The sequence below is a fragment of the Bos javanicus genome, chromosome 14, assembly GCF_032452875.1.
Source record: "Bos javanicus breed banteng chromosome 14, ARS-OSU_banteng_1.0, whole genome shotgun sequence".
Taxonomy (NCBI): Eukaryota; Metazoa; Chordata; class Mammalia; order Artiodactyla; family Bovidae; genus Bos; species Bos javanicus.
Genome location: NC_083881.1, coordinates 42,071,549 through 42,090,764, shown reverse-complemented (window position 1 = coordinate 42,090,764; position 19,216 = coordinate 42,071,549). Strand labels below are relative to the sequence as shown.

The 19,216-nt window shown below is 33.4% G+C and overlaps 1 protein-coding gene across 3 annotated transcripts in view; it reads right to left on the bottom strand.

Moving 5' to 3' along the window:
- Positions 1 to 19,216, bottom strand: part of ZC2HC1A (zinc finger C2HC-type containing 1A) — a 65,644-nt gene that overhangs the window by 9,919 nt on the left and 36,509 nt on the right. The window contains exons 8-10 of one of the 3 annotated variants that reach the window (XM_061439051.1): positions 11,097 to 11,213; positions 7,424 to 7,531; positions 1,281 to 3,895 (exon numbers count right to left, since the gene is read on the bottom strand). In XM_061439051.1, the coding sequence (XP_061295035.1) occupies positions 3,730 to 3,895; positions 7,424 to 7,531; positions 11,097 to 11,213 (391 nt within the window). In that variant the 3' untranslated portion in view covers positions 1,281 to 3,729. Of the gene's footprint in view, positions 1 to 1,280; positions 3,896 to 7,423; positions 7,532 to 11,096; positions 11,214 to 19,216 lie in introns of those variants that run through there. The other 2 variants (XM_061439050.1, XM_061439049.1) reach the window with 2 other exon arrangements.

The window sequence follows — 19,216 nt, the reverse complement described above, 5'->3', positions numbered from 1 at the left end:
TGCTAACAAAATTATGTGAGATGTTAATATGAAAGATTTTATCAAATATTGCCCAGCTGGTGCCCCAAAGGAGCTACACTATGTTTCTTAAAAACAAACAAAAAACACGTGGGCTATTAAAATCAGAGCAAAATATATAACAAAAAACTACATCTTATAAATCTCTGTCATTTCATGTCATCAAAAAAAACCTACTTATTACAGTTGTTCTTGTCGTTCAGTCGCTTAGTCTGTCCAATTCTCTGTGACGCCACGGACAGCAGCACACCAGGCTTCCCTGTCCTTCACCAAATCCCGGAGCTTGCTCAAACTCATGTCCACTGAGTTGGTGATGCCATCCAACCATCGCATTCTCTGTCATCCCCTTCTCCTCCTGCCTTCAATCTTTCTCAGCATCTTATTCCCGAGAGGCCATTACTAGAGGATAGCAAGCTTAAATTATCTAAAAGCACCCTCTAGTGGCAAAAACGTAATTCACACGTAAAAGAAAAGTTGTATAGAAATAAATGACTATTGTGACATTTAACTAAAATTTCTCTAAATGAAAATAAAAATGAATATGGCTCTTGTAAACTTTGTTTCAATGGTTCTCCACTACTATATTCAACAGAACAATCGTTGGACAAATCAATCTACTTTTAGTACTAAAAATACACTTAACCATTTTAAAACTAAAAATACACTTAACATATAAAATACATAGATGTGCAATGCTAATAAAGACGTAAGAGCCCTGCTGACTTTCTGTAGCTATGTACGTATTCTATTATTTTCCATTCCCTGAGCTTCTACTCATGGTAGAAAGTATCCACCTTGAGCCTAAGGAAAATTGAGTACAAATTAAACATGTCTAATATTTTCACTACAGACAGCTATAGTTTAAAGCTTTTAATATGATGATCTAATTAAGTATTCATCACAAATACTTTTTGCCACTGAACTGTATATTACCTAATTAGAAATGTTCATAATGTTTCCTTATTAACCTCATTTCTCTAATGTTTTCAACTGCCAAATTTTATTGCCTAAAAAGAGAATTTCTATGCCTTAAAAATCTTGTGAAGAAACAGATTTATAATGCTTTGAAGTTATAAAACACTTCAAAATAAAACAGTAGTAATTCCTTTTAAAAGCTGACAGCACATAAAAAAACTGCCAGTGAAAACTCTTTCTCATTAAAAAAGTCTGTATTTTACTTTGAATATATTCTTATTATTTCAGTAGATTGCTATCTTTCTACCTGTGTCTGAAAAAAAGATACGACATCAATGAAAACCAAGTGGCATTTTTTTGCTTCATGTCTTTATTGAATAGGTTCAAAAATGAAGACATCATTTGTAATTTAAAAAAACAGAGTGAACAAGAGACAACAGCAGCCATACTACTCTTACTTTTCCAAGCTAATAACTTTCAGAATATTATATAAGCAATTTTTACAGTTTTAATTTAAGTTTAAATCATCTTTTCATTCTACCACACTGGAAAATACTTGTGAAAATAAATAAAAATAAAATAAATGATGCATAGATCTAGGAAAATTTCTTAAAAACTGAACTATTGCACAACAAATCAACATGAAAATAATATATGCAAGTAATATAAAAATGCATTTAAATACACTGCATCGATATGTTTCATAATTCATTAATATATTTCACCTACTTACTGTTTGTAACAATCTCTGCGTTTTGGAATTAGATGATTTCTTACCAACTCATTTCCATATAGTACATTATAACATTTACTTGCTACAGTAAAATTCAGTGAGAAACAAACATGTGCCACTTTGTTTAAGATCACTTAGCTATTCCTTCCTTGGGCGGACAAAAATTATGTGATCTTTAAAAATATACTTGGAAGAAAATAGTGCTCAATTCTAGATAAAGCAAGAGTTAAAAGTTCTTTCTTTATATGGTTTCTAATAATTAGAACAGAAGAACATAAACAATTGAAATGGAATTCTGATATGTACATTATTCTCCTAAATTTATTAAAGCTATTCTAGTTGATGGAATAAGATGTAATATAGTTTTATTGAACTCTGACCCTTCCTTCTGGCCAATATGACTAAATAAAGGCAACCAGAAAAAAAAATTACTGAAAGTCAGGAAAGGAACTATAATGTAAATCATAAATTTCCATTACCACTAAGTTATCCTCTGACCAAATGAAAAACACAAACAAAACAAAACAAAAAAACTAATGAATAAAATTATAAAGTTAAGTATAAATGAATTTCAGAGAAAGCTATAAGCCACAAATTTCTACCCTGATCCTCACAATTGATCAGAATCATAAACAAGAAGTTAGAAATTGCCTACAAATGATTTGCTGTACCTTTATAATAAGATCAAGGTTTGTTAGGTTTGATTCAACAGAAATAACTACTGAATTACTGAATTTGGCTGCACAAGCAACCAAAGGTATTTACTAGTAAATACAATGTTACACTGAAAGTGACAATGATTAAAAGCTGTATTTTAGTCAAAGTAAAGGTGAAAGTATAATTACATTTTTGTGAATGTTTAATTACATAATAAAGCAGCTATCCATTACAGCAATGCATTTTCAGAGGCTTTTTATTGTGAAGTAAATGGTGCTTCAGCACGAAACACTGGAAGAAAAACATGAGTAGGAAAAATTAAATATTAACATTCTCTTAACCTACCCATAAATACATATAACTATACTTCGAGTGACTAAAATTCAATTCTTTTTACCTGCATGCCCTGCACTAAGGATTAATTATCGAAGTTAATTGTTTATTAGGTGAGATGATCTGTTTTAAAATCCATTAATTTCTTCTAAATTCAAATACATAGATATAAATGCAAGATTTTGCAAGGAACTTTGTGCACCTTCTATTAAATAATTAACTTGCCAACTTTGCAAAAATGAAGTAGCAAACTACTCTTCAGACATGAGATAATGGGGAAAAAAGGACAAAAGTGAAATCTGAAGACAATAAGAAGTAGAAAGAATGTGTGGTAAACTAATACACACTGAGCAAAAAAAAAAAAAAATCATTCAGTTATAACTAGAAAAAGAAACAGCTGTATTTTCAGATTTGTGTCTCTGAAAAGGGCACTGCATAATTATGTTTTAAAGAATTGAGTAAAAACCTTTATGGAATCAATAATACACTGAGTAAAGAGCAACATACACAATAGGGGTTTTTCCCTCTCTTTTTAAAAAATATTTATAAAATTAATTATTAAAGAGGTCTACAGGAAAACGACACAACTAATTGTAACTAAAATATTCTCTCAGTTTCAAAAGTTCAAGCATTCCATCCTACAATGATACTATCTGAAAATAGGTCAATAATAAAAATGTTTATTCTGATGTCCTGCTCAAAGTAATGATCATCTGAAAGCTTAGAGCGCTAAGCATTAACGCTGGATTGTTTGTGGAAGTATAGTAATGGACTTTAACAACAGAAAAGGAATACCTAAGTTAAATGATTCCACCTAAAGTTATTTTCTGACTGATAAGTAGGTATGTCCTTGAATGGCACAGCTTAGGTTATCAGGTATTTATTATATACAGTGTATGTACACTCACATATATACACACACATTACACAGCCAAAGAATTATGCTCCAAAAACTTGAAAAAAAGTATTTTGAGTAATTTTAGCACGAAATCACTAGAGGAAGTGCTCTAGATGTCCAAGCAGCAATAATCATAAAATTCAGGACTTAGCTTTTTCTTTTTTTTGGATTCTGTTCACAGAACCATTCTCCGAACACCACATTCACAGCAGAACTTTGCCCATTCTACAGGGTATTTAGTCCCACATTCATGGCAGAATTTTGGTAAGTGTCCCGCTGAATTTCCCTCAATGCCTTTAGTGTTTCCACCATTAAATGAAGAGATGTAGTCTCCATCTGGCCTGGAGAGGTACAGAGAGAAAGTAGAAACACAAAGTTCATGACAGTAATTTTCAATCTGTAAGCCTTGGGAAACAGAAAATAATACTATTAAGTATAACTAAAAGCTTCTTAATCTCATCATTAATGCTCTTGACGAACTGATGCTTTCGAACTGTGGTGCTACAGAAGCCTATTGAGAGTCCCTTGGGCAGCAGGGAGATAAAATCAGTCAATCCTAAAGGAAATCAACCCTAAATATTCATTTGAAGGATTGATGCTGAAGCTCAATACTTTGGCCACCTGATAAGAAGAGCTAACTCACTGGAAAAGACCCTGATGCTAGGAAAGACTGAGGGCAGAAGGCGAAAGGGGCAAAAGAGGATGAGATGTTTGGATGGCATTATCAACTCAATGGACATGAGTTTGAGCAAACTCCAGGAGAAACTAAACGACAGGGAAGTCTGGTGAGTTGCAGTGAATGGGGTCACAAAGAGTCGGACACGACTGAGCGATTGAATTGAACTTTTCCCTCTTGCATTGAGTTGTTTGGTTCTTCTGTAAAGATCTCTAATCTTTCTGTGATAATATACTGTCACTGTTAATGGCTTCAATTCCCTGTCTTATTCCTTTATATACTTCAACCTGACTTATTTTATAAGTAATGTCTGAAGAATTTCAGTATCTTAAGTCTTGGGCACATGTGTTTGTTTTCTGCTGTCACTCATGACTGATTCCCTGTTTCTCTGTATGGCTTGAAATTTGTTTGTTTTGTAGTTCAGAATTGCAAGCTCATGTGTGTTCACCTGTGAGAATCAGGAGGCCTGGGTTTACAGCATTTCATAAGATGGTTCTTTCTGCTTTTGCTTTTCTAAGCTCCAAGGAAGCCCTTAAACCAAGAGTATCCAAGTTAAGAATTTATTAGAATATGCAGATGTTTTACTTTCAAACCTTAAACTCATATGAAGGCCCACCTATAGTTATGAATTATCAGTGGGAATTCACATCTCTCTGAGCCATGGCTAAGACAGACAAGTATCCTTGGACTCTCTTATTCCTGATTGTTTTTTTTTTTCCCCTAGTCCAGCTTTCACTCAAGAGATAACCCTCTGAATACTGTGAGAGAAGGGTTAACACAACCTTTCTCCTCTTCTGTGGACACAGTTGACCTTGGGATAACTTCTCAGCTCTGTTTAATAAAAACCCAACAGAGGCGAAATGCCAGCGGTGTTTCTAAGCAACAGTGTTTGCAAGCAGTTCACTGAAACTGGACATACCTGGAAGCTATGTCTATGATACTGCTATTATGAGATGCCGATTCCCTTTGGGAAAAAGGACTTCTACTTAAACTGACCTATACCCACCTATGAGATCTTATTCTCTTACACCTGAGCTGTCAGTTGGATAGCTGAGGAAGACAAGCTTCAGGAATGCTGCAAAGCCTCCCATGAAAGAGAAAACACCTGATGCTGCCCTGCTATCCTCTCATATTTCTGAAAACAATCCCAGTGACAAATATAATATACAGTCATATAAGTGCCTCTGGCTGAGTCTAAGAAGAATCTTTGCTGAACCTCTCAAGAATCCTGGCTTAGAGCAAGAGGCATGGTGGCAAGGGTGAGGAAAAGTTGTTTTTAACACTATTTTGTTAAATAAGTACCAGAAGTCAATTCCTCTCTCCCCAAATTACCTTAAAACCCAACTCTCTATATAGTGAAGACCACTGAAAACCTCAAAAGTAGCTGCAGTGTCACAGTTAATTTACCAAATTGATCTCTAACCTTCTTCGTATTTTTTTCTTTAGAAATTTCCTTTGTTTGTTGAGAACTAAGCTACATATTCAGAAATACATATATATTTTCTCTTTTATCCAGTATTTCCAGGTGTTCTATTTGGAAGGGTTGTCCAGGAAATGTAGTCTATCAGACTTTCAGAAAAATAAATCTCTGAGAATTCTCCATCTGTTTTGGTTATAAGTATTTTTGTCTAGGATGGAGGTTGAGTATTCAGGTGAGTAAGGCTTAGGGCTTCCTATCAGATACAAAGCTCTAAAAAAAAAAAAAAAGAATATCCTAAACATTTTTTAATGTGATTTTTGCTCCTGCCTGTTAACACTTTGTCTATTCTTTGGAAAGATAAAATTATTCATTTATTCAAGCATATGTATTAAGTTTTCCATTTTATAACAGAATGTTAATCTTATACTCAGCACTGATTCAAAGCACATGGTTCCACACATATAGAACACAGTATAGCCATAATCCAGGACTCTAAGAAACAGAGGTTCACTTCCTTATATGAATCAAAAATACGTATCAAAGCCTCAGGTGAGACAAACAATACTTATTAAAGAACCTAGCTGAAAAGACAGCAATTTATCAGTTCCTCTATGGTTCTCGTCTTAAGCACAAGGATCACTCTTAAAACTTTCTAAATGGCAGACACCCAGACCCCACTCTCCATCTGGGAGAGACCTCCACCTGTTTGGTTTTGGAAAGCTCCATAGATGCTTCTTCTAATGGGCAAAACCAGGAGGGAGAGCTAGCATTTTAGATACTTAAAAATCTATTCCTGGATTAAATATGAATAATGAATGTCTGTACATATTATATACTTATAAAAAGCAGACAATATATATAGTTTCATATAACACAACCAATCACATTCAGTAGGATGTTAATAAGTTAACCACTAAATTACACAGTGCTTCTATATGAGAAATCAGAGCAGAACTTCTAAGGTCTCAGGACTCGTTTTACTTTCTCAGAAAAAGTGATTTATTTTTCTGTTTCAGACAACAAGAATCATGTAACTACTCTTCTATTCTCCTGTACTTTGGCTACTACAACAAAGTGTATACGCCACTTTGTGGCCCAGGGCTGGCCTATCTACAGGTCTCATGACACAAACTTTGTAAACTAACCCCACTCTTTTTCCACTTTATCTTTTAATTCTCATCTTTCTTTTTCCTATTTTTAATTTAAAAAACAATGTTGTATTTCACTATACATTCTGTACCTTTCCTTAAAACTTTATGGAATAAGTTGGGATACATATGAAAAATAAAATATTTATAACTGGAATGATTTCATTATATGTTGAAAAACAGAGCCAATGTCAAAGCTGTGCAAATACTGTGACATATTAGAAAGGGATGTACATGGATAATCACAATCTCATCAGAGGAATTTAAATGTAATAAAATGCTGCTGAAAATTATAATAGCAGTAGTGTAAAAAGTCTATTATTCAATTTGAAGAGGTAAAAATAACCATGCTGCAGTTACAATTAAGACATAAAAAACACAAATGCATCCAGTGGTACTGAACAAACTGTATTTGAGTATTTACCATAAAAATTACATCTACAAGGTATAAGAAAATACTATTTACACTCAAAGCTAGGTCTTTATTGTATAACATTAAAGTCAAATTTAATCACACAGGAAAAATTAGATTTTCTATTAATAACTTGATAGAAATTTTTTACGTGGTGTTTGGAAAACAATGAATACCTATTTTTCGTTATTACAATATCAGAGCTAAACATACCTGGCCATGTAGCTATCACTGTATGTTTTTCTTTTGCTTGTAAGCACACCTGAGGCAGGATTTCGAGCCAAACTAGGTGGCGTGGAATTTCGAGGTTTGATGTTAGTCCTAGAAGACAGAAAGAGATGGCATGATGAAAAAAAACTACTGAATAGTAAGCATTTCTTTCACAAATTGTTTATTAGAATGATTAGAAAAATAATTAGAAGCTATAGAAAGGTAAACTCAAAAGATTAAAATCCAAATAATTATTTCACATCTGAAATCCTTAATATGAAGTATAAGCCAAAGCATTTTGCATTGACTAAGATTATCTTGATGGTACATAAAATCATTAAAAAAAAATACATATTCTTGACATGAAATTTATAAGTTAACATTTCAAATTTTTTAAAGTTTAAATATACAGTCCCCTCAAACTAGAGATAAGTCTTGTTGAGTGCCTAGAGTCAAATAATAATGTTAGATGTATAAGATGTGGTTAAAAATTTTGCTAACCATTTTTAAAGAATAATATTCCATTTATGAAAGCCTGTTCTTAGAAAAAGCAACTGGAATGAATTGGTTAATATACTCTTGCCTCTAAAGATTTTAATTTCACCAACTATACAACCTGGGCTATCTGTTACCAGTAAAGTGGCTGATCATACTTTTTTGAAAATTCCGGAATCAAAGAACGCTTATATATGAGGTAAAAATGGTAAAATGTATAGGCTTTGGAATTCAGATGAATCTGGATTCAAATCCCAACTGCCACTGAACAACTCTGGGTCTGGCAATCTGAGTCCAAGTACCCTCATGTATAACATGTGACCATCATCACTTATAGGAAGTCAGATATATAAAATGTAATTGATACTACATTTAGCATAGCGGAGGATGATGATGGTATTACTACTATTAGTATTGCTACTACAAGTTAACACTTACATTAACAGTGCTTACTACATTTGATGTAGCTGCATTTTTTTTTTCCTGGCCACACCTCACAGCATGAGGGATCTTAGTTCTCCAACCAGGGATCGAATCCATGCCCCCTGCAGTGGAAGTGCAGAGTCCTAACCACTGGACCACGAGGGAATTCCTGTAGCTACATTTCTAATCACCTTCATATAAAATTTATTTAATCCTCATAATAATCCTATGAAGCAGTAAGGATTACTAATTCCATCTTGCAAAGGAGGCAACTGAGGCAAAGAGTAGTTAAGTAATTTCCCCATGGTGACAGATAAGTCATTGCAGAACTAGGTGTAAGATGTTCATTAGTGTTAGTTTCCTCCCTCTCTTTAGAAATTTAGTCAAATCTTTTCATTTCAGAGATAAGCAATACTGTGTTACATGATCAAGCAGAATCCTCTTTTCAAAAATGCCTTTGTATATTTTAAGTTCTCAAACTCTGGCAGAAATTCTTCCTTCTCTACTTATATAGCAAAGTTGGAGAGAGTCTCCCAAAATTTTAAACAGTTGTCTCCAAAATACATGCAGGGAGTAACAACATCTATTATTTTCCAAATGCCAGATATGATACCAGGTACTATACATACTTCACTTTCTTTAATCTTCACAAAAATCCCTGAAGATATTATTCCCATTTAAAGTTGAAAAAACTCACAGTCACAGAGATTAAGTGCAAAGCTATTACACGGCTGGGCTTCCCTGATAGCTCAGTTGGTAAAGAATGTGCCTGCAAAGCAGGAGACCCCAGTCTGATTTCTGGGTCAGGAACATCCACTTAAGAAAGGAGAGGCTACCCACTCCAGTATTCTTGGGGCTTCCCTTGTGGCTCAGTTGGTAAAGAATCCTCCTGTAATGCGGGAAACCTGGGTTCGATCCCTGCATTGGAAAGATCCTCTGAAGGAGGGAAAGGCAACCCACTTCAGTATTCTGGCCTGGAGAATTCCAAGGACTACAGTCCGTGGGGTCACAAAGAGTCAGACATGACTGAGCAACTTTCACTCACAGTACATGGCCAGAGTGTTTGAATTTGAATTTATGTGGGTCTCATTCCAAATCTTATATTCAATATGCAATGATGTCATTCAAAGGGAGGCAACTTTGAATACTTAAACTATTTCTAAACTTTGACAAGAATCACCCTGGTGCATGTATGGGTTACCCTGCACCTCTTCAAATGGCCTTCAAACGCTCACTGCAAGTCCACCCACGAGGTGTATGCTAGTCTACTTTCACATGGCCCCTCTAGGGATGTTGTAGAACTATCACATGCCTTTTTAGGAATTCAGTCTCTGAAAACTCCCTGCCAAATGGTGGCAATTCCTCCAAGTGAGAGTCACAGAGGAACAGGATGGACAGGGTTTTTGGTCAAGAACAAAAACTTGTTAGAAATACTATCACCTTCATATAATGTACATATGAGATATATACACAGTACAAACATACCCATGCATATACATATACAACTTCATATCAATAGTTATTCAAATAATTAGAAAATAATAAAAAAATAATAAAATATGTTATCAACAACAGCTGTCATTATTCAATGCCTATTGTGTATTTTTAGTAACATCTATAAGGTAGAACTGGAATGCCAAGAACCATTTTGATCAGTACTTAAAACGTGTTACTCCAGTCTCACACCGTCAACACATTTTTCTTCCTGGACAGAGTCTGAAAGTGCTACCTTATTATGTGTCCATTGATACAATCTGCCTGCTACAGTCCAATCCAATAATAAAAGAAGGTCTAACTTTGCAATTGCACTTCCTCTACCCCATTGCTAATCCCTGTTTCTCTGAGATCTGCTTTGGAGGGTACAGACAGCAGGAATAGTGCAAAGAAAAAAAGCTCAGTGCACAAATTCTTCCTTCTAGAATTTATCACTGTCTACTTAAAAACAACACATGATGGCTGCTAATGATGAAGACTTTTCCCATCTTTGTTTTACTATATATCTAGCTAAATGTATTATTATTTATGGATAAGAGACTGTTGTGGTAGACTTTGGTTTAAAGGTTAATTAGGTGAGCTCTATTAAGTAATTTAACTTATGAGACCCTCAGTTCATCATTTTAAGATGAGAGGGCAAGACCTGCTTTGGGGGCACAAACTTGTAAGCTTTGAAGACTTGTGTGGAGAGGTCCAAGACTGCCACTGCCACTCCTGCTTCTCCTCAGTCAGAGACGCCAGTACACAGAAGGGATGTGTTTACTTCCCTGTGTTATGTGCAATTTGTAACTATCTAACACAAAGACTGAGGATCCCTGGATTGAATGTTTTCTAAGATCTGTTCCCTGCTTTTTTATAATAATTTATCATCTACTTAACTAAAAGATATTCTAGCAATATTATATTTATATAATGTATGATATAATATTCCCTATACATTTTTAAATAATATTACTCCTAAAAAATAGTTTCATAAAAATAACAATTATTAAGGTGACTCATTTCAACCCTCTGAAAATTAAATTTTAATTTTAAATTTAAATTTTATTCAATGAATGCTCTAAAAATAGACATAGAATAGAAATGCTCATCAAAAATCAGAGTGTTATAAATCCTAGAAGATTACTCAGCACTTCTTGGCTTAAAAATGATTAAAATAAAAAATTTTAAGTATAGGAATATACAAATTTATAGTATTTCATTATATAAACCCTTTAAGGAAATAGCTGAAAAACAGTAACCAAACTGAGTTATACATACTTGCTTGTAAATGGGTAATAACTCATGTCTTCTGATGGCACTGTCTGATTTTGCACTGCTCTCATACAATCTTTGCATATGTCTTCTAGTTCCAAGTGGAGGGCCTAACTTGTCCATATTACTATTAAAATATATAAAGGTGTACCCATAAGGAGAATGTTACTGTTTCTTTATATTCAAAAAAAATTTTAAGATATTATTCTGATTCATCAGAAATCCACCCCTCAAGCTCTTTCATAATTATCTAACTGCCAGGGTAAGGACTAATGTCAAAAAGAATCCTCAGATAGTTCATACAATATCCATTATTAAATATGAAAATCACATAGCAGGGCAATGGAATCAATTAAAAAAAAAAAACTTAAGAAGGACAACAACTGTTTAAAATTTTTGAAGCTAGCAGTGAACTGGACGTTATTATTCTAGTACATAAATACAGACAGGATGCTTGTTCTTAGGGAGCTCACAAATAATCTAATTGTCCCCTTCCCTGAATTCACAGAACTTTCCTATTTCTGAAATTTATCCAGAGAAACATTAAGCATGATCCTATGAAAACACTGATGGCAATTCTAAAAACTACATGAAAAAATTAGAAGTGGCCATGCCAACTAAAGCTAATATTTTCAACCAAAATTATAAAGGATTTTCAGCTACTGAATAACAAAAAACTGCAGGTTTACAGAGATTTCATTATTTTATATCAAACAAATGATATTATCGCCAATCAATATCCATTCAAAGTAGGGAGCAGGGAAAATTAAATTTGGAAACTAGGAGTACTACCTTCAGTGACTACTGAATGACACATCACTGCTTGATAACAAAGAGTTTTTTCAAGGGATTTTTGTTTACTCATTTAAATCCTGAGCACCCACTATGTATCAGGCACTGTGCTAAATTCTGGGAATACTGTGGTAAATAAGACAGACCTGATGCTTTGTTCTTATTACACAGTTTAGTGTCTCAAAACAATCTGGTCATTCCTCTAGATAATAAGGATCTCTACAGACGGACACATTTTATCCAGTTTCTCTTCCTTCAATATCCTATACACAGCAGGCATTTTGTTGTAAAAGTTGATATCAATACTCTGCGGACGGTGCTGCTTTACATTAGGTGTTTACATCACACTCAGTAAAACATTTTAAAGAATTTTTTAAATGCCTCCAATAAATATATTGTATATTTATTATATATAAAACAACAAAACTTCTAAAATTTGTAAGATTAACATTGTATGCATTTTATTTGTGAGCAATCAGTAGAAAATTAACCTATTTAGAATTTTAATTAATAAATCAGATTTTTCTTTGAATTATGTAATAACAATCAAAGCACTATTGTTCCAAATAGTATTTTTCTTACAAAAGGTATCTGTGGATTTGGAAAAAGAAAAGATTTTACTTTCTTCCTCAGAAAAAAAAAGTTACTGAAATTAAAATTCAGAATTAAAATTTAGAAACATTTAAAACATGGATTCCTCTCATATGATAAGAACTACTAAAATCTAACAAATGATAAAACAAAGGAGGTGAGTGGAATCTAATAAAAATGTAAAGGGAATTCTCTACTGGGAATATTACATATCTTCTATACATGAAAGGATTGCTAGTATTTTCAGATTTTAAAAATGTAATTTTGTAAAAGGCAGATTTCAATGATGATTTACTACCACATACCTGTGTTATGAAATTCAACTCTCGGTTTGTCTACCCATGTATATGAATGTGTGTATATACACACCCAATTCAAATGCTACTTAGGCTGGTCTTCCCTGGTGGCTCAGATGGTAGAAGATCTGCCTGCAACGCAGGAGACCCAGGTCTAGGTCTACCTATGTACATGTATGTGTATCACAATTCAAATGTTACTGAGGCTAAATGTTAGTAAATGTTGTTATGAAGCTCAAATCACTTCATTCCACTGTAGATTTCTATTGTTATGCTCTGTTATTTTTAAGGTCTAACTAAATAAATTTTAAATTCTCAGTGAAATCAAGGTTATATAAGTTTACACATAAATGTATTTTATATGATTTTAATAAATATAATCTTTATATAAATTAATTATAAGTGCTCTTACATATAAAATTTGGTTACATGTTTGAAAAACCTTGAAATGATAGTCAATGTTAAGGTTTTACATAAATTTGAAATTTATCCTGAGACCTAATTAAAATGAAAGTAAACCATTTGGACATCAAAGTAAACCATGGACAAGACAACCAAATGAATGGGAGAAAATATTTGCAAATGTTATGACCAATAAGGGGTTAATATCCAAAATATATAAACAGATCATACAACTCAACATCAAAAGAGCAAAAGACCTGACTAGACATTTTTCCAAAGATGATATTTTCCAAAGCCAAAAGGCAAAGGAAAAGATGCTCATTGTAGTTAATCATCAGAGAAATGCAAATTAAAACCACAATGACCTACCAACTCACAACTGTCAAAAAGCTATCATCAAAAAGACCCAAATAACAAATGTTGGTGAGGATTTGGAGAAAAGGGAATCCTCTTATACTATTGGTGAAAATATAAATTGGTGCGATCATTGTGGAAAACTATATGGAGATTTCTCAAAAAACTAAAAATAAAATTACCACATGGCCCAGTAATTCCACTCCTAGTCATACATCTGAAAAAACATTAACTCAAAAAGATACACACATCCCAAGATTTATAGCAGCATCATTTACAATTGCCACGATAATGGAAGCAACCTAAGTGTCCATCAACAGATGAATGGATAAAGAAGATGAGGTATATATATAGGTATGTACATACACACACGCATACAACCAAACAAATGGAAAGTGGAATACTACACAGCCATAAAAAGGGATGAAATTTTGCCATTTGCAACAACATGGATAGACATGAAGGGAAGTATGTCACTTAGAGAAAGACAAATACTATTACTAATAGTATTTGTATATAAATTACAAATACTAATACTATTACATCACATATGTGGAATCTAACAAATAAACTAATGAATGTAACAAAAAAGAAACTGACTGAAAGATAGTGGTTACCAGGGTAAAGAGGGAAGGAGAGAGAGGCAGTTTAGGGTGGGGCTTACAGAGGTTTAAACTACTATGTATAAAATAATTAGGCCATAAGTATATATTGTATAACACAAGAAATATATGCAAATATTCTAAGAATTATAAATGTATTATCACCTTTAAAAACTGTGAATACTGTACATCAACTATACATCAATAAAAAATTTAAAAAGTTAAAATTATCAGTTTACAACAAAAGATCTTTCAAATACTTAAATATTTTCCTTAACTGACTTGGATCCAGAACAGCTCTCATGTACCATTTTCACATTTATTTTAGTGAACAAGAATGCTTCTTTATCCACATTTCCTTTTCTATTAAACCATTTCTTTCCTGTCCCTTCCTTCCTCCCTTCAGTAGCATTAAAAATAAGTCAAAGTAGCAATAGGACTAAAGGGATATTTGGAAAGAAATTGAATTCTTTGCAAAAGTGGCGACATATTTTCAAAAGGAATTTAAAGTTTTAAACCCAACTGATTGCTCTTTGGTTGAAGTTTCTTCTCGATGTGTTTCTTGGTCTGCAAATCATCGATAACTGACTTACGGAAGTGAATAAAACAAGTAAAGGAAGCAGGAATTCTCTACTATACGTTTTGCCCTGCCCTCAGGGGTCTTCGATGTTTCAGATTATGAAAAACATCACCACTGGTGATTTTAATACTTAGTTTATACATCTATCTACATCTGGGGTTACTCTGATAATAAATTTTGGAAACGTACAATAAGAAATCTACTGTATTATGTGTTTTTATCTTATTTACAAAGTTTGACAATTGTAATTTCAATGTAATTTCAATGTGTAATCATTACAGAACTATCAACATCAATGTTTTCAGAGTGCCTCTATGCTGTTTTTCTTTTAAAGGGTCCAATTCAGTAATGACAATGCTACACGAAAGGTAGCATTGTCTGAAAGATATTAAGGCAGGAATAAAGAAATCCATTTAGCAGTAAAATCACTGTTTCTGCTGTTCAAGAAAAGAAGGAACATATTTTAAAGCCAACCAAGCACATCTACACAGCATAAATTTGGTGTAGACTAGCAATCTGATATACAAAACAGAATTCCCATCTGATATACAAAACATAGAATTCCCATATGAAGTTCAAGGATCCATCCTTACATTGGTACTTAGATTTGGTCAGATTAACATGAAAGTATACTTTTAATCTGTTACTACTCTTTTAATTCAACCACAGAAATGTGTTTGAATGGATTAATGAAAGTTCAAAAAAATAAAAACCCTTTGGTTCACTGGACACTAATATACGGTCCAACTTCTTAGATAGTCCACATAACTTTAAAAACGGAATAAATGAAGAATCCTTAAAATCCCTACCTTCAAATTATAAATAAAATTCCTACTTACCCATTCTAAAACAGGGAGTGGCAAACTTTTCCTATAAAAAGCTAAAAAGTAAATATTTCAGACTTTGTAGGCTATACTCTCTGCCACACTTGACTCTGCCACTATAGCACGATTGCAGCCATAGACAATTCACCAGTGGCCATGTGCAGCCATGTTCCAATAAAAATAACTGTTGGGCAGGATTTGGCCCTCAGACCACAGTTCAAAAAGATCACCTGCTCTAAAACATCAAAATTCCATACTTGAGAGGATGCCAATTATTTTAAATTTTTAAAACTCTTAATGAAAGGCAGATTTCAATGATGATCTAAAATTTTACCATAAAGAGTTACGATCAAAATCACTATCTTATAGTCCAACACAAAAATACGTAACTTTTTGTCAAGCTGATACATTTATATAAATGATGGACCCAGGGTTTTTAAACGGACTATCTCTAGTTGTATGTAACTGCCATGATATGAATAGTATATCTAGAAAGGAAAAATGCTGTGGCAGACTTTCCAAATATTCATCGCTGAATGAGCGTTTTTGGCAACGCTGCAAATATTTGGCAACATATCCATCTATTTCTGAGTTGAGATAAACTTTAACCTAGGAAAGGTCCCTGTTTATTGTTGACACCATGAGAGTGAATTTTTAGGAAATAAATAAGCCACTCAGTCCTGTACACTATTAACAGAGCAGAGGAGATAAAACAAAAAGATGACTTCTTAAATAATTTGGGGATAAATTTTACCAAGAGGTATTTTGTATCTATGTATACATCTATAGCTATGATGTTTCAAGGCACTCAAAGTTTCAAAGCCTTCCATACTTCTACTATTGGTTAAACTCATTGATTAAATTCTATATAGATAACGTAGTAACTCAATTCCATGGCAAACTGAGCTTCCTTAGTCTAATAGTTGAAATAATTTTTATCCACATAGGAAGCCAAACTGTGCAATTCTAGGTTGAGGCATTTCTAGACCAATAATGAAAGTCAGAGAAGTTCATAAAAATCTAAATAATGGTACACACAAACCACACACATCAAAAGACTGGCTTATAAGAAAAGCTTGTTTCCACTCATATAAATATATACTCAAAACCCAGACATTCATTTCTCACTCCTGTTAACATAAAGCATGAGAACCCAATTTATTTTTTCATAAAAAAAAAATGCTCCTTATCTGCATTGTTTCTCTAGTTTTACCACACATACTATATCCTATCTCCAAAGTAAACTTCTAGTTCTTAGAGTAATTGAACAGAAGTAAATCTCTGCAATTTGATACTTTCACTATTGAAAATTATCAGCTGAAATACCATTTAAGTTAGTAATTAACCATTAAGAAAACATAATTCTCTAGGTACAACTGTGTAAACTCTCTGACATAATTCAAGTATAGCAATATTTATTTAAAACTCTGGGTTTCATCATATTTCTAATATCTCTAGGAATAAAGAAAACTATTTTTGGCACAAGAAAAAATTTTCTATTAGGGTGTATTTTGCTTTAAAAAATTCTGTTAAAATCAGCTGACTCACAGGTTGTCTAGAATTATCAAAAGAAAGTGAAAGTGAAAGTGAAGTCGTGTCTTTTTGTGACCCCATGGACTATAGTCTACCAGGCTCCTCTGTCCATGGGATTTTCCAGGCAAGAGTACTGGAATGGATTGCCATTTCCTTCTCCAGGGGATCTTCCCGACCCAGGGATCGAACCTGGGTCTCCCGCACTGTAGACAGATGCTTTATCATCTGAATTTTTCCAAGTAAAAAGATAAATTTTTCTATGGTGTGATTTCAATATATGCTAAATATTATAGATCACTGATATATATGACTGCAGGCAAACACAACAAAGATTATACACAGCAGGCTTTAAATAATTCCAAACCACTAAAATGACTCATTTTACTAATCTCAAAAGATGCTCAACTTCTTGAACATTATAGCTAACCAGATGTCTTAATTCTGTCTTTACTCAATTCTGAATTATCTGTGTCAACAAAAATCATGATAATCATTTTTGTTGTTGTTCAGTCACTAAGTTATGTCTGACTCTTTGTGACCCCATGGACTGTAGCACACCAGGCTTCCCTGTCCTTCACTATCTTCTAGAGTTTGCTCAAATTCAGACCCACTGAGTCGGTGATGCCATCTAGCCATCTCATCCTCTGCTACCCTCTTCTCTTTTTGCCTTCAGTTTTTTAGTATGAAAAGACAAAAGAACAGTCATACAAACCTCAAGTAATTAAAAGTACCAGAACCATGACTCTGTGATGTTGCAAAAAGTTGACAAATCAGGAACTGAACTTATTGATTCACTATTATTTCATATATTCACCAAAAATTTGTGTGTCTGTATGCCAAGTATTATACTACATTTTGTAGTTACATCTGTAAGCAAAGCAGACACAGAGCTTTGCCATCACAGATTTTATAATCTAGTAAGGGAAAGAGACAAACCATTACCTCAGTAATTCTAAAAAAGGAATGAGCTCTGTCACTAACTGGACAGCTATGAATGATTCTATTCAGTATAATAATCATATTACTATCAGTTAATACAGTAGTTATATTAACTTATAGTAATACAGTAATATATTGGTCAGAAGCATACATCACCACTCTCTTTCCAGCAGTTAGAAACAGTCCTTTAACACATAAGCATCATATATAGCATGGACAAATGAGATTTAAACAGTCATGCCTGACAGTTTAATATGGGACAAACAAAAATTTTTAAATCTTTATAGCATTACTTACAGCAGTGCACAACTTGTAAAATTCTTGTGCCCAAAGTTTTTGATCATTAGTAAAAACATTTTCTCCTAAATATTAATAAATGTTCATCAGCTGTCAAGGTATAAGCGGAGTAAAAGTTGTCAGAGCAAGAAAGAGAAAACAGATAAGAACAAACTCAGGTAGCTACTAGTTAGGGGCAAAGTAGGATCTAGAAATATAGTATTTTAATCCAAAATCCAGTAACTCTTTTCATTTTACCAGCCAGCTTCACATGCCCTCTTAAAAAGAGTGTCAGTATAACTTAATACTGCCAACTGGTTAAGATTACCAGTATGATAGGAAAGGTACTAAAAAAATTACCAACCTATAATTCAGTCAACCATAAATGAAACCTCCATTTATAAAGTTAAAACATATTGATATTTCTATATTTACGTATCTAATGAGTCAACTCAGTAGAGCAGCTATAAAAAGAAAATCAGATCCGTTTTTTTTTAGTACTGGGAGATGAGAACCTTTTACTTTCAAACACCTGTTCTACTGATAACCTGTCTCTTTCTTAAGAATAAAGAGACACTGATGTATAGAACAGTCTTTTGGACTCTGTGGGAGAGGGAGAGGGTGGGATGATTTGGGAGAATGGCATTGAAATATGTATAATATCATATATGAAACGAGTCGCCAGTCCAGGTTTGATGCATGATACTGGATGCTTGGGGCTGGTGCACTGGGACGACCCAGAGGGATGGTATGGGGAGGGAGGAGGGAGGAGGGTTCAGGATGGGGAACACATGTATACCTGTGGCAGATTCATTTTGATATATGGCATAACCAATACAATATTGTAAAGTTAAATAAAATTAAATTAAAAAGAAAAAAAAAGAATAGCCTGTCTCTTCTTTTTGGAAGCATGACAAAAACAAAGAATTTAACTAATCAGA